The 16,658-nt window shown below is 43.0% G+C and overlaps 1 protein-coding gene across 1 annotated transcript in view; it reads left to right on the forward strand.

Annotated features, from left to right (window-relative positions):
• The window catches only part of LOC132395539 (tomoregulin-1-like), a 254,239-nt gene that overhangs the window by 232,134 nt on the left and 5,447 nt on the right, over positions 1-16,658 (forward strand). The window contains exons 7-8 of the mRNA XM_059972305.1: positions 258-314; positions 3,945-4,059. Of these exons, the coding sequence (XP_059828288.1) occupies positions 258-314; positions 3,945-4,059 (172 nt within the window). The remainder of the gene's footprint in view (positions 1-257; positions 315-3,944; positions 4,060-16,658) is intronic.

Genomic DNA, 16,658 nt, shown 5'->3' on the forward strand with positions numbered 1-16,658 from the left:
TCCTCCAGCACATTGTGTGCATCGTCAGTTCTCTGGTTCTTTCCATCCTAAAGCTGACATTCTATTTTGGTACTTACCCTCCCCACTTCCTTTACATTTAAAACTTTATTTCTAACTTTCACCAGTTCTGACCACTGATTGTCAAAGTGAAGCATTAACTCTGATGTTCTTGTTCCTCTATTGAACCTGCTTGACCAGCATCTTTGGTTTTAGTTGGCCATGAATCATTTTGCCAATATGTTATTGCTTCTTTTTAGATGACGCTGGTTCTTTGGGGAAGGACAATGGATTTCAGCTGGGAACAGAAATTAAAGGTAAATTGCAGGACCCCCCCCCCCCCCCTTTGTGACTGACATAAATATACTAGGATTTATTTGAATAAGCCAGAATTGGGGAATTCACACACTTTCATTTTCTGCAGATTTGCTCCATTTCAAACTAGACTAAGTGAACTCACCAGAGCTATTATAGAACAGTTTAGTTAGACTTAGCAGAACTTTTTTCTCTGGTTGGAAAATAATTGCTAAGATGGTGTGTATAACTTGATGGGTGAGCTCTATGGCCAGGAAATTACCTTGTGTTGCTGCATTGATCGTGTTGGTGATACATAATTGAAAATGAAGCCTTGACCAAGGTGAAATATTTATATTGTGCAAAAGTCTTGGGCTCATCAGTCTTTCTGTCTATCTATCTATCTACCACAGCGTGGAATAGGCTTTCTGGCCCTTCGAGCTGCTTCACCCAACAACCCCCGTTTTAGATAGACTAATCATGGGACAATTTATCATGACCAATTAATTCTCTGGACTGTGGGAGGCAACCAGAGCACCATGAGGAGACCTACACAAAGCACAAACTTCTTACAGACAGCAATGGGAATTGAACCCAGGTAGCTAGTACTCTAAAACATTATGCTAACGTGCCACCCCACATATATACAGCTAGGGAGCTGAAGACTTTTGCACTTTACTATAGTAACTTTATGTTTTGCACTGTTCTGCTCCCACAAAAAAGAAACTTATGACATACTGTATGTGAGTGATGATAAACCTGATTCTGAAATGGGTCTTATTGTGGACTGAGAATGGGAAGGATGCAGGGAGGAATCATGGGTGGGAAAAGCAGAAGGGAGAGGGGAGGAAGCAGAAAGCACCAGGGAGACATTATGTAATGATCAATAAATCAAACGTTTGGAATCAACTGACCTTGCCTGGTGTCTCGGGGCTGGGCCACCTTCTGCCCTTGACACTCCTTCTCTGCCAGCTGTCCCACACCCCTCCTGCAGCTTTCCACCCTTACAATTTATAATGGATACAGTTAGCACAGTGAATGTGTGAATCAGGAGCCGAAGTAGGCCACTTGACTCCACTATCCCATCTAAAATGATCATGGTTAACTGGATGGAATCTCAGTTCTGAATCCTGACATACTTGCAGTAACCTTTTATCATCTTTCTTATCAAGAATCTTTCTCTGCCATAATAATATTTGATTGTGGCTGATTTCTGAAATGAGCTGTGGCAGGCTGCTTCATTGGAAGGCACAACCAGTTTCATGCAGGGTTCCTCTTCCTTCAATTTTGCTGCTCCTGCCTCTATCAATCAAATGACAGGCATAGAGCATATATGTTTGATTGATGACTGATAGATAGTCCTGAATGCCCTGTAGTGAATAGCAATAACACAGTGAGGGAGCTGCCATCTCCTCCTTTTGTTGCATTTCCCAAAATGGAGCGACATTGATTTCAGCCACAGATGCACACCATCCACTGTGCATCTGTAAGTGACATGTTAGAGGCATATACTTCAGCTTTTTACTTTCGACAAAGCCGTGAGTCATCTGAAGAATTCATTTTGAATTTGTACCTTGCTGATTCAAATCAATGAAACTCAAGAGAAGAAAACACTTGTTTACTCTGGCAGGAGTCCAATTGCAGCAATGGACTTTAAAAGAATGTGGGCAGGTGAATTGTGAGTGAACAAGACATGAAGCTACTCATTTTTATACATTTAAAATATTTTAAAACAATTAAGTTAAATAATGAAAGATTGAAGGAACCATACAGCAAGTCCATTTAACGTGTTCCAAAACAAGTTGTTGGCAAACTTTGGAAAGACTGTTCAGAATCTCTGCATTTTCACTGGTTCAGGCCTGAAATCTTTAATATTATAATCTGTAATTCAAAATTGTAACAAAGAAGTGTTATACAAACTACAACAGTGTGAATAGAAGTTTGTTCGATGCAGAGTCAAAGAAAACTACAGCACAAAAACAGGTCCTTTGGCTCAATTAGTCTGTGCTGAAACAATTTAACTGCCTAGTCCCATCAACCTGCACCCGGAGCATTGCCCTCCAGATCCCTCCCTTATATGTACCTATCCAAACTTCTCTTAAATGTTGAAATCAAAATCGCATCCACCACTCGTGCTGACAGCTCATTCCACACTCTCACCACCTGCTGGAAGAAAAGGTTTCCCCTCATGTCTCCCTTAAATGTTTCACCTTTCACCCTTAACCCATGATCTCTAGATGTAATCTTAACCAACCTTAGTGGAAACAACTTGCTTGCATTTACCCTATCTGTGCTCCTCATAACTTTGTATACCTTTATCAAATCTCCTCTCAATCTACTGGGTTCTAACGAATAAAATTCTAACCTATTCAATATTATAACCCAGTCCCAGCAATATCCTTGTAAATTTCCTCTGTACTCTTTTTATACCTTTACTGTAGGTAGCTGACCAAGACTGCACACAGGAACTGTAGGTTTCAGTGAGGTCATCCCTCATTTTAATGAATTCCAGTTAGTAGAGACACTGAGCCATCTAATGGTCCTCATATGACAAACCTTCCAATTCCAGAATCATTTTCATGAACCTCCTTTGAACTCTCTGCAATGTCAACAGATCCTTTCTTAGATAAGTGGCCCAAAACTGTTCACAATATGCCAAGTGATGCCTCACCTGAGCTTTATAAAGCTTCAGCATTATATCCATGCTTTTATATTCTAGTCCTCTTGAAGTGAATACTAGGCCCCATTCTAACACTGTCCTCTCAAAGAAAGGCTGGTCCATTTGGACCTGGCTTTTTTAATTCATCTTTGCTAATGAATCCTTGCTCTGATTGGCTGCTGTTGGGTGCCTCATGAAAACTTTCAATTAAGGATAAACATATAGACCATTAGTATATTCAAAATTCACTTACAGCCAAGAGGCCCAGGGGAAGGATGGACTTCAATGGAATAATTCCAGTTTAAAACCAATCAGGTCCAGTAGTGCATAGTTTATGCTCTTCCTATTTGGCATCCAAATACAAAGAAGAGGAGCATGCATCTTACTGTAATGCATGTTCAGCAAACACGTAGGGACTTTCCAGTCCCGAATAATGGTCTGCACCTGAAGCATCGACTGCTTACTCTTTTCCATAGATGCTGCCTGGCCTGCTGAATTCCTCCAGCATTTTGTGCGTGTTAAAGAAGAGTGTCAGTCCCATGTAAATATCTCTAATAACCTGCAAGAGCAAGGAAAAACAGCTCATCTTTTAACAGTCAAATAGAACAGCAAACAGATCTGTTTTTATATCTACACCTGGAAGGCCCAAGTCTGAAGCATGCTGAAAATATTTATGTACTGCATAGTGGTCTTAGATGGCAATGCTCAGGAACAATTCCCTTTATGACAGATAGGCTCGTCATCTTCGTGAATGGAGTATTTAATTTCAGATCACCTATCTTTCTGTGATGCAGGTTCAGCAACATTACCTTATCCAATGAAATACGATAGTTAGTAAAACACAATTGAAGACAGAAGGGATTTAATTTAAATTACTCTAAATACTTTTTGAAAATTACCTGTGCCATGCATAGCAGAATGACAACCAAAGCAGGAAACTTGTACCAAAAGAAAGGAGTGAAGATAATACTGACAGTTGTTTGTTTACTTTAAGATGCCAGTGATCAAAGAGAAGATATGTACACTGGAAACTACCAGCCTTGTTCAGAACATGTTTGCATGCATGGTAAATGTGAATATATTTATGCTCGCCGAGAGACATCGTGTCTGTAAGTGTCTAATATTTTCTTCTCCTGTTGTCAATATAATAGGCTGCTGATCAGTATGCTATACAAGTCTAGATTATTCATTTTTGCTAAAGATTCAAAATGTACCCACAAATAACTTTAGAAATATATAATTTACTTTCAGATATTCATGAAGCATGCTTTAATTGGTGATACTTAAATATGCCAATTCACTTGTTTAGCACTTACACATTTTATGTGCATAACCTGAGCTAATTTAATATGTGAAACAATAATTTGATCACTAGAAAATAATTTGGTTTACTACTAAATAAGTGTTGGTTTGTTGCCATAACTGAACATTCAAGTTCTGAGTAATAAGTAGAGTAATCTAAGCATTTTGATTAATATACATTGCTTTGTTCAACTTTGTGAACATCCCTGATAAATCTACAATCTATAAATGCAGCTTTAAAGTATTTCTGTAAAATGAAATATGAGACCCTATGTACATTGGTCAGACGGTGTAATTTTTGCCTTAAGTGGTTTCCCTTATGGTTTTGCCAAGAAGTTTTGCCTCAAATTATTTGATTTTAAAACCGTTTATTTTACAATTCCCACAGATGCAAAATTACTTTCAAGATAGCAGGCCTGCTAATTAGCAAGGGATGAATACTGGTCTCCAAAATAACGCAAGTGCAGAACTGATCTGTACGTACATTCCACGAGGTAGATGCACAATGGCGGGTTCAGTCTCTCATGATGTTACCAAGAGCTCCTTAGCTAGCTCAAAGGAATGCTTTTCAGGTCGAGCAATAAAAAATATTCCAGAAAGATTTCTGATAGCTATAAATGTGTGATATTACATACTGCACTATTCATGTTATTTATAATCTTACCATCACAAACTGACTGGCAGTATAAAGGTAACTGGTAGCATGAAATTGCTTGATACTTCTTCAAAGGTGACATTCCAATAATATAAATGTTGCTCTTACCAAAACATTCATTCCTTTGGGTAAACTGTTGAAATTCTTTCCGTATATCTAATTCCCTTCTGGAACCCCAGAGGTCTTTAGGCTTGACTTCACTGAACAGATATGACTGTGAACATGACTGACCAGCAACTGCTAAGCTCTCAGGGATAAGAAACAATCATCATCATATTTCACAAAATAACTACTTTTAAAAATAACCCGTTGCCAGGATTCACGCAAATCCCAGGAGGCTGCGTATATTCGCTCATTAAAATCTGGCCAATAAATCAGTGAACTGTACTCTATAAGTAACAATGGTAAATGGTTCTCATGTAGAAGATCATAAGTACAAATTAACGTGAAATATATTTTGAGTATAAATAACAGCTGCACCGTGAGGATTGCGAGAACTTAAAGATGCCAAGATTAGTGTGATTTGTAACATGTACATCCAAGCATTGAAACATACAGTGAAACGCGTCATTTGCATCAACGGTCATCACAGTCCGAGGGTGAGTTGGGTCACCTCACAATGTCACAATGATCCTCACGCCAACAAAGCATGTGCATGCATCTTTAGGACGTGGGTGGAAATCAGAGCACCTGGAGGAAACCCATGTGGTCATGGGGAGAATGTACAAACTCCTTACAAACAGCAGTAGGAATTTATCCCTGATTACTGGTGCTGTAAAGTGTTACAGTATTGAAAATATACAGGAAAAGGTAGAAACTCACACAAAATGCTGCAGGCCAGGCAGCATCGATGGGAAAAAAGTACAGTCGATGTTTCGGGCCGAGACCCTTCGGCAGGACTGGAGAAACAAAGATGAGCACTAGATTTAAAAGGTGGGGGAGGGGAGGGAGAAACAGAAGGTGATAGGTGAAACCAGGAGGGGGAGGGTTGAGGTAAAGAGCTGGGAAGTTGATAGTGAAAGAGATGCAGGCTGGAGCAGGGGGAATCTAAGAGGAGAGGGCAGAAGGCCATGGAAGAAAGACAAGGGGCGAGGAGCACCAGAGGGAGGGATGGGCAGGCAAGGAAAAAAGGTGAGAGAGGAAAAAAGATGCCTGTGCCCCATTTTCCCTAAGTTACATCAACAGCTGCATTGGTGCTGCTTCCGGCAATCATGCAGATCTCGTAGATTTCATCAACTTCGCCTCCAACTTTCACCCTGCACTCAAATTTACCTGGTCCATTTCTGACACCTCCCTCCCCTTTCTCAATCTCTCTGTCTCTCATCTCTGGAGACAACTTACCTACTGATATTGATTATAAGCCCATGGGCTCTCACAGCTACCTGGTCTATTCCTTTCTCCACCGTGTTACTTATAAAAACCCCATCCCTTTCTCTCAATTGCTCCTTCTCTGCTGCATCTGCTCTCAGGATGAGGCTTTTCATTCTAGAGTGAAGAAAATGTCCTCCTTTTTCAAAGAAAGGGAGCTTCCCTTCCTCCACCGTCAAAGCTAACCTCAACCACATCTTTTCCATTTCATGCATGACTGTTCTTTCCCCATCTTCCCACCACCCTACCAGGGATAGGGTTCCTCTTGTCCTCATCTACCACCCCACCAGTCTCCACATCCAGCTCATAATTCTCAAGAACTTCCAGCATCTCGAATGAGATCCCACCAGCAAACACATCTTTCTCTCCCCCCCCCCACCCACTCTCTGCTTTCCATCGGGATTTCTCCCTACACAACTCCCTTGTCCATTTGTCCCTCCCCACAGATGTCCCTCCTGGCACCTCCTCCCTCAGTACCATTCTGGGCCCCAAACAGTCCTTCCAGGTGAGGCGACACCTCACTTGTGTCTGTTGGGGTCATCTGCTGTGGCTGGTGCTCCCGGTGCGGCCTCCTGTATGTCGATGAGACTCAGCGTAGATTGGGAGACCACTTTGCCGAGTACCTGCCAGAAAAAGTGGGATTTCCAAGTGCTAACAATTTTAATTCAGCTTCCCATTCTCATTCCAATATATCTGTCGATGGTGCTCCTTCCTCCCTTTCTTTCTTCCATGGTCTTTTGACTTCTCCTATGAAATTCCCCCTTCTCCAGCCCTGTATCTCTTTCACCAATCAATTTCCCATCTCTTTACTTCATCCCTCCCCCTCCCACTTTCACCTATCAACTTGTGTTTCTCTCTCCCCTCCCCCCACTTTTTAAATCTATTCCTCATCTTTTTCTCTCCAATCCCGCCGAAGGGTCTTGGCCCAAAATGTTGAATGTACTTTTTCCACAAATGCTGTCTGTCCTGCTGAATTCCTCCAGCATTTTGTGTGAGTTGCTTGGATTTCCAGCATCTGCAGATTTTCTGTTGTTTGTTATAGGAAAAGGTAGAAACTGATTTTGTTTGAAGTTGGTAGATTGTTTTAATATTGTCATTTGTAGTGAGATACAGTGAAAAACTTCTGTTTTGCATGCCATCCATACTGATCATTCATCACATCAGAGTACAAGGGAAAAGTAACGACAATGCAGAGTGAATACTATTGTTACACAGAAATTGCAGACATTATGGTGCAAGGCCATGGCAAGGCAGATTGTGAGGTTAGGAGTCCACAGGAGATCATTCGATAGTCTTATAATTGTGTAGTCTGTTCTTGAGTCTGGTGGTGCATGTTTCCAGGCTCTTGTAACAAAGAAGGGAGGTGCGTGGATGGAGAGGATAGAACCCTAGAGTGAGTGGAGTCTTTGATTATGTGAGCTGAATTACTAAGAACATAAGGAGTAGACTGAACCTACAGAGTGGAGGCTGCTTTCTGTGATATGCTGAGCTGCATCCACGACTCTCTGCATTCCTTGCAGTCGTGGGCAGAGCAGATGCCATACGAAGCCGTGTTGCATCGGGATAGGATGCTTCCCGTTTATTTACAGTGAATGAAAACAGATGACATGAGAATAGGGAGAGGGACTGAGAGTTTAATTTGGCATCATGTGCACCACAGGCATTGTGAGTCAACGGGCCTTTTACTGTTCTATGATCCAGGAGGTTGAATGACAGACACAAAAGGTCCTCATGCTGGTTGCGAAAGAATGTGAAAGCTTAATGAAATACAACTGATCAGTCTGGAGATCAAAATGCAGGGAGATAATTAAAGGGAGAGAAGGAGACAGGTCAGTTATGATTAACAGATCTGTATCACTCTCACAATCTTTTGTGTCAATCAGTTTCTGTTGGGCTTCACCCTTTCAATGATACTCCCAACCTCACAGACAATGTTTGCTGGATGTCTGAATGATGGCTTGATGTGAAACCTTAACCTAATATTTGGGAAAAATTAATAGTCATATAATATGCATAAAATGTTTTTTCTCGAGGGAAACAGTAAGCACAGATAAAATCCGAAGCATGTAGCAAAAATCAATGAAACCTGACCACTCCATTAAATACTACATTACTCAGAGGGCACTCGTCTCAAAAAAGAACTTAGTCTACTCAGCTGCACAATTTACAATCATGTTAACAATGTAGTAGATTAGTAGACATGCTTCTATTTCTGTTATTTATTTAACACAAGTAGATGGTTCACAAGATTTTGCTTTTATGGAAATACATTTTCGAAGTTAAAAGAAGTTCTAAGCACATTTTGAATTTGACGAAGAATGCTGGGATGGGGTGAGGTTCTGGGAATGGGAAAAGGGGACAATATTTGGAACCTAGCTTTGGAAAAGGAATCAACCAGGGTGATACTCTTATTTTACATTGACGTTAATTGAAAGTAAAATCACATGGAAATTGAAAGAGGTAGCCAAGCAAATCTGCAACTGCAAGGCAGATGGAATAAAATTGCTTCACATGGTGAATGGAAACCCATCCAAAAATGTTATTTAATACATGAAATCAAAGAAGTAGAGAGTTCAGTAAGTCCCAATGGTACAGAAGGTTTTTTTTTGCACTAAGAACACATTCAATTCCATTTTAACAAAGGATCCCTTGCAGCAAGCTAATGTTTGGTGCAGGTTTTCAATAATATCTTCTTAATGGCCTCCTGTTGTTATGGGATGCACTGGACCATGCCAGTCTCCAGGGTTTAGGTGTTCTGATTCTCCAGAGTATTGCTAGCTGGTGCAGTACCCTTAAAGATCCTGGCCCACTCCACTTATTAACAGACATGATTTGGCACCAAGATTTGGATATTTAAAGAGCACCGGAACTCACTTTCGGTGCCCCATTGTCAACTGAACTTTGGTTCAGTCTACAATTGCATTTAGGATTCTTGCCTCATTTAGATTCTCATCTAGTCTCATTAGGTGCTCGTCTAGTCAAGAACCCTGTTCTCATCTCAGTCTCAGAGTTGTGTCTCAATTCTGTCTCAGACACTTCAGTACTTGGATCCTCACCATCCTTGCTTAGGCCTGTCATCAGAACTGTGGTTACTAGACACACACGTGCAAGAAAATCTGCAGATGCTGGAAATTCAGGCAACGCACACAAAGGCTGGAGGAACTCAGCAAGCCAGGCAGCTTCAATGGGAAAAAGCAAACATCTGACATATTGGCCTGAGATCCTTCATCAGTCTTGAAACATCGATTGTTTACTCTTTAACATAGATGCTACCTGCTGAGTTCCTCCAGCATTTTGTGTGTGTTGCTTGTATTTCCTAGAGTAAGTATTGAGTGCAGCTTGGTTCATTTGTTACAAGAAGAATGGTGCTGCTTAAACTGGAGGCTGCTGAAAATACTAAGGTGTTGCCTGAATTAGAGGGCTTGAGTTATAAGAGGAGATAGGATGGACAATTATGAGGGGCATAGATAGCCAGTATCTCTTTCCCATGGTAGAGATGTCTAAAGCTAGTGGGCATAGGTTTAAGTTGAGCAAAAGGAATTTCAAAATATTTGATTAGGTCCTTCAGGATAGGTTGATTCAGAAGATAAAGATGCATGGCATCCTGGCTGAATTGTAAGTTTGGATTCGGAACTGCTGTGCCCATAGAAGACATAGATTATGGGTGGAAGAATGTTACTCTGGATTGAGGTCTGTGACCAGTGGTGCTCCACAACAACCACTGTTCTTTGTGATATCCTGTATATCAATGATTTAGATTTAAATGTAAATGGGTAGATTAGCAACTTTGCAGTTTGCACCAGGATGGGTGGAGTTGTAGATAGTATGCAGGACTATCAAAGAATACAGTGCAATATAAATCAGTTATATATATATATATATATATATATATATATATATATATATATATATATGTATATGGGCAGAGAAGTGGCAGATAGAGTTTAATCCCCATGCCCCCGTCGCTGGGCATCGTCCCTGTGCTGAAGAAGTCTTCAGTGTCCTGCCTAAGTGACTACCATCCCAGTGCACTCACATTCATCATCATGAAGTGTTTCAAGAGGCTCATCATGAGGCATATCAAGACCCTGATGCCCCCTCACTGGACCCCCTGCAGTTTGCATACCGTCCCAACCGCTCAACTGATGACGCCATTGCCATCACCCTCCACCTGGCCTTAACCCACCTGGACAAAAAAGACACATACGTTTGAATGCTGTTCATGGACTTCAGTTCAGCATTCAACACAATCATCCCTCAGAAACTGATTGGAAAGCTGAGCCTACTGGGCCTGAACACTTCCCTCTGCAACTGGATACTAGACTTCCTGACTGGGAGACCTCAGTCAGTCCGGATCAGGAGCAGCATCTCCAACACCATCACACTTTGCACGGGGCTCCCCAGGGCTGTGTGCTCAGTCCACTGTTGTTCACTCTGCTGACCCACGACTGTGCTGCAACACACAGCTCGAACCATATCATCAAGTTCACCGATGACACAACCGTGGTGGGCCTCATCAGCAAGAACGATGAGTCAGTTTACAGAGAGGAGGTGCAGCGGCTAACGGACTGGTGCAGAGCCAACAACCTGTCTCTGAATGTGTACAAAACAAAAGAGATGGTTTTTGACTTCAGGAGGGCACGGAGCAGCCACTCCCCGCTGAACATCGACAGCTCCTCGGTAGAGATTGTAATGAGCACCAAATTTCTTGGTGTTCACCTGACGGAGAATCTCACCTGGTCCCTCAACACCAGCTCCATAGCAAAGAAAGCCCAGCAGCGTCTCTACTTTCTGTGAAGGCTAAGGAAAGTCCATCTCCCACCCCCCATCCTCATCACATTCTACAGGGGTTGGATTGAGAGCTTCCTGAGCAGCTGCATCACTGCCTGGTTCGGAGATTGCACCATCTCGGATCACAAGACCCTACAGCGGATAGTGAGGTCTGCTGAGAAGATCATCAGGGTCTCTTGTCTAGCCATCACGGACAATTACACTACAAGTTGCATCCGCAAAGCAAACAGCATTATGAAGGACTGTATGCACCCCTCATACAAACTCTTCTCCCTCCTGCTGTCTGGGAAAAGGCAGTGAAGCATTCAGGCTCTCACGACCAGACTATGTAACAGTTTCTTCCCCCAAGCCATCAGACACCTCAATACACAGAGCCTGGACTGACACCTTATTGTCTTGTTTATTATTTATTGTAATGCCTGCACTGTTTTGTGCACTTTATGCAGTCCTGGGTAAGTCTGTAGTCTAGTGTAGTTTTTTTCTGTTGTTTTTTATGTAGTTCAGTCTAGTTTTTGTACTTTGTCATGTAACACCATGGTCCTGAAAAACATCTCATTTTTACTATGTACTGTACCAGCAGTTATGGTCAAAATGACAATAAAAGTGACTTGACTTGACTTAATCTAGACAAGTGTGAGGTGTTGCACAAATGAAAGGAGAAAGTATACTTTTGAAGGAAAGGCCCCTCAATAGCTTAGAAGTACAGAGGGATCTTAGTGCCTAGGTCCATAGTTCACTGAATGTGACTACACTAGTGGATAAGGTGACGCAGAAGGTATTCGGTATGCTTGTCTTTGTTGTTAGGAATATTACACCTGTGTAAAACTAGGTCATACAGCACATTTGTATGCAGTTCATGTCTCCCCTTCATAGAAAGAACATGGAGACGGTGGAGAGATGCAGAAGAGGTATACCAGGATGCAGCCTGTATTAGAGTACATGATTTATGAGGAAAGGCTGGACAAGGGGCATCATCTTAACGTGATTGGAGAAAGTATAGGGAGTGTCAGAGGGAGATACTTTTACACGAAGCATGGCGGGTGCGCAGATGCTGCCAGGGACACTTAGTTAGGCACAAGGATGAAAGAGAAATTCAGAGCTGTGGGGGAGGAAAAAGTTAGATTGGTCTTAAAGTAAGTTAAAAGGTTGGCACATCGTAGGCAGAAGGCTCTGTTCTGTGTTGTGCTGTTCTATGTTCTGTGCTCAACCCCAGAGCATCAGGGGCTGAGGGGAGATCTAAAAGAGGTCTTAAAATTATGGGAAGCATAGATAGGCTAGACAGTCAGGGAAGAAATGTCAAATATCACAAGGCATGTTTTAAGGTTAGAAGGGGGAAGTTTAAAGGTGACATAAAGGGCAAGTTTTTAACACAGAGAGCGAAAGCTGCCTGGAAAGAGTACTGGAGGTAAAAGTGGAATTAGGCAGTTTGTTGGAATTTAAGATGTTTTAGATAGAAACATGTATGGAAGGGTATGGATGCTACATGGGAAGAGGAAATTTAGTATAAATTGGCATCAAGATCAGCACAACATCATGGACTGAATTGGACAATCAATGCCAGGGGTGCGTAAAAAGAGCTTCTATCAGGTCGGCGGTCAAAATTTCCAAGGCAGAGCTTCATGGCAGTTTCTCTGAGTAGAGGAGCAACTAATCAGCAGGAGGCAATGCATGAAAGGAGCTATCTTTAGTCAGGTCAGCTTTCAGGATTTAAAAAGCAGAGCTTCGTGGCAGTTTTCTCTGAGTTGGTCAATCAACGTCAGGGGTGCGTAAAAAGAGTCAGCTTTTAATCAGGATAGTGATCAAGATTTTAAAGGTACAGCTTTGTGGCAGTTTCTCTGAGTTGAGGAGCGCTCATTCAGCAAGAGGCAGTCATTAGAAATGGCCAGTGGAAATACCACAGCTACAAGTGGAATGGCCATACTTGTGAGTATGCCAGCGTTCAGAGTGGCTTTGGCTCATCAGGCTTGGGTGAGGTAAAGTGTTGTGCAAGTTACTCTCTTTCTGTTCTTATTTGTTTATTCCTCATTTGTTATGGCCTAGTAGTTAAAGTGGGAATGGCTCCAGAGGCAGTGTCTTGTGCTCTGTGCACACTGTGGGAATTCTGGGAGATATCCAGCGTCCCAGATACACATATCTGTGCCAGGTGCACCGAGTTACATCTCATGAGAGAACATATTAAGGAACTGGAGCTGCAGCTTGATGACCTTTGACTCATACAGGAGGATGAGGAGGCGATAGACAGGAGCTACAGGAGGTACTCACCCCTAGATTGCAGGGGACAGGTAACTGATGACAGGAGGAGGAGGGTAAATGCACAGCCAGTGCAGAGTTCCCCTTATTAATAAGTGCACAAATTTAGATACTGTTCAGGGGACGACCTACCAGAGGGGTGGGAGGGGAGGGGAGGGGGTAGCCTCAGTGACCGGATCTCTGACCCTGAGTCTGGTGTTGTGGCTCAGAAGAGTAGAGAGGTGAAGAGGACTGCAGTGTTGATAGGAGATTCCATAGTCAGAGGAACAGAGACAAGGCTCTGTGGGCACGACAGAGATTTATGGATCACTGGGATCTCTTCTGGGGAAGGTATGACCTGTACAAAAGGGGCAGGTTGCAGGTAACGCCTGAACCAGAGGGGATTCAATATCCTTCAAGCAGGTTGGCTTGAATTGATTGGGAGGGTTTAAATTAATTTGGCGAGGGAATGGGAACCGGAGAGATCGTGCTGAAGAAAGACCCTGATGGGAGTTGTATACAGACCCTCAAACAGTAGTAAGGATGTGGCCTACAAATTACAATGGGAGATAGAAAATGCATGCCATAAGGGCAATGTTACAATAGTCATGGGGGACTTCAACATGCAGTTAGTTTGGGAAAATCAGGCTGGTGCTGCACTCCAAGAGGGAGAACGTCTGGAAAGCCTATGACTTGGCTTTTTAGAGCAGCTCATGGTTGAGCCCACTAGGGGATCAGCTATTCTGGATTGCATATTGAGCAATGAACCGGAACTGGTTAGAGTGCTCAAGGTAAATAAAAACCCTTAGGGAAAAGTGATCATTATATGATTGAATTCACCCTGAAATTTGAGAAGGAAACGCTAATGTCAGATGGCTCAGTATCACAGTGGAGTAAAGGGAATTAAAAAGGTCAGTTAGTCTGAAGTCAGAGGTTAGGATCATGTTGAAATTGATTGTTAAGGATGAGATCTCAAGGACATGGAGGCACATGATAAAATATGTCATAGTCAGCATGATTTCCTCAAGAGAAAATCTTGCTTGACAAATCTGTTTGAATTCTTTGATGAAATAGCAAGCAGGGTAGACATAGGAGAATCGGTTGATATTATGTGCTTGGATTTTCAGAAGGACTTTGACAAGGTGCCACATATGAGGCTGCTTAACAAGCTATGAGCCTATAATACTGTAGGAAAGATTCTCCCATGGATCAAGCAATGGCTGATTGACAGGAGGCAAAGAGTGAGAATAAAGGGAGCCTTTTCGGCTGGCCGCTACTAACTAGTGGTATTCCACAGGATCTGTGTTGGGACTGATTCTTTTTAGGTTATAAATGATTTGGATGATGCAATTGATGGCTTTGTTGCAAAGTTTGCAGACAATATGAAGATAGGTGGAGGGGCAGATAGTTTTGAGGAAGTAGAGAAACTACAGAAGGACTTAGACAGATTTGGAGAATGGGCAGATGGAATACAGTGTCAGGAAGTGTATGGTCATGCACTTTGGTAGAAGAAATGAAAGGGTTAACTATTTCCTAAATGGAGAGAAAATACAAAAAACTGAGGTGCAAAGGGACTTGGGAGTCCTTGTGCTGGATTCCCTAAAGGTTAATTTGCAGGTTGAGTCTGTGGTGAGGAAGGCAAATGCAATGTTAGTATTCATTTCAAAAGGACTAGAATGTAAAAGCAGGGTTGTAACATTGAGACTTTATAAAGCGCTGGTGAGGCCTCTCTTGAGTCTGGTGAACAGATATGGGGCCCTTAGAAAGGATGTGCTAAAGCTGGAGAGTGTTCAAAGGAGATGGATGGTAATGATTTCAGGATTGAACAGCTTGTCATATGAAGAGCATTTGATGGCTCTGGACCTGTATTCACTAGAATTCAGAAGAATGACGGGTGACGTAATTGAAACCTATCGAATGACAAAATGCCTTGATAGAGTGGGTATGGAGAGGATGTTTCCTATGTTGGGATTAAGACCAGAGGACACAACCTCAGAATAGAAGGGCGTCTTTTTAGACTGGAGATGAGAAGGAATTTCTTTAGCCAGTGAGTGGGGTATCTGTGGAATTCTTTGCCACAGGTAGCTGTGGAGGCCAAGTCTTTATGTATATTTAAGGCAGAGGCTGAGGGATTCTTGATTGTTCAGGGCATGAAGGGATACAGGATGGGTGAGGGGGGGTGGAGGCAGGAGATTGGGCCTGAGAGGAAATTTGGTTCATCCATGAAGAAATAGTGGAGCAGACTTGAAGGGCCAAGTGGCCTAATTCTGCTGCTATATCTTATGGACCAAATGGCCTGTCCAGAGCTGAACTGGTCTATGGCAGGGGTCACCAAACCTTTTCGCACCATGGACCGGTTTAATATTCACAATATTCTTGCGGACCAGCTGACAAGGGGTGGGGGGTGTTAAACACAACCGGAATACAGTGATACTCGAAGGGGGTTCCTTATGTCCAGTCTATTCCACAGTTTAGTTTCCGTGGCTATCAGCACTTGCTTCTGTCCTGCTTGCACACATTTTTTCCGCTCAAAAACCTCAACAGGTTTGTCTTTAAGTGCGGGGTGCTTGGACTCAAGGTGCCGAAGCAGTTTTAAGGGCTTCGTTGCCTCATTAGACAGCTTCCGGGCCCAAACTCCAGCTTTCTGCCCGCCCACTGCCTTGGCCAAGTGCAGCTGGTCGTGGGTGGGGTGAGAGGACAAGGTAAGGGCCGGAGGTCCCCGTGCCGGGGCCGCAGCAGTCACAGTCTGGAGAGCAAGGAAGAGTGCAACAGGGCATATGCCTGCCCCCCCATGTCGGTAGGTAGGGTCTATTGGCTGACAAAAGTTTGTCTCGAGGAATGACTTTCAGTAGATCGCGGCGAGGTGACTGCTCTGCCACTTACGAAACCCTGAGCCCGAATTAGGTCGTCTGTGAATATTTTAGCACCGGGTTCCCCACGGACATTCAGTGTGGTGAACAGGTTTAGAGGCGGCGCCCATCTGTCCATGCTCCAAGCCAGTAGCAACGGAACTTCTCGCTGGCCATGCGAGGCCGCCGTTTACCCGAGGCCAACCAGTGATCCCTGGCGTGAGGGTATCACTGCGTTTAGGCGACTGATGACCTTGCATGGGTAATGACTTCGCATGCGTAATGACCTCGCATGCGTTCAAGTTCAACAGTGGGCATGGCAGGGAATGAGGAAAGGTGCAGCTGATTCATATCGTTTCATGTCGCCAAATCATATCGTTTCCTCGCAGCCCGGTAGGACATGCTTTGCGGCCCGGTACTGGTCCACGGCCCAGTGGTTGGGAACCACTGTTCTATGCAACGTCTTCGTTTAGTTTAATATTAGTTTAACCCTAATGCAGCTTTCCTATCCATT

This window comes from Hypanus sabinus, chromosome 6, assembly GCF_030144855.1.
Source record: "Hypanus sabinus isolate sHypSab1 chromosome 6, sHypSab1.hap1, whole genome shotgun sequence".
Taxonomy (NCBI): Eukaryota; Metazoa; Chordata; class Chondrichthyes; order Myliobatiformes; family Dasyatidae; genus Hypanus; species Hypanus sabinus.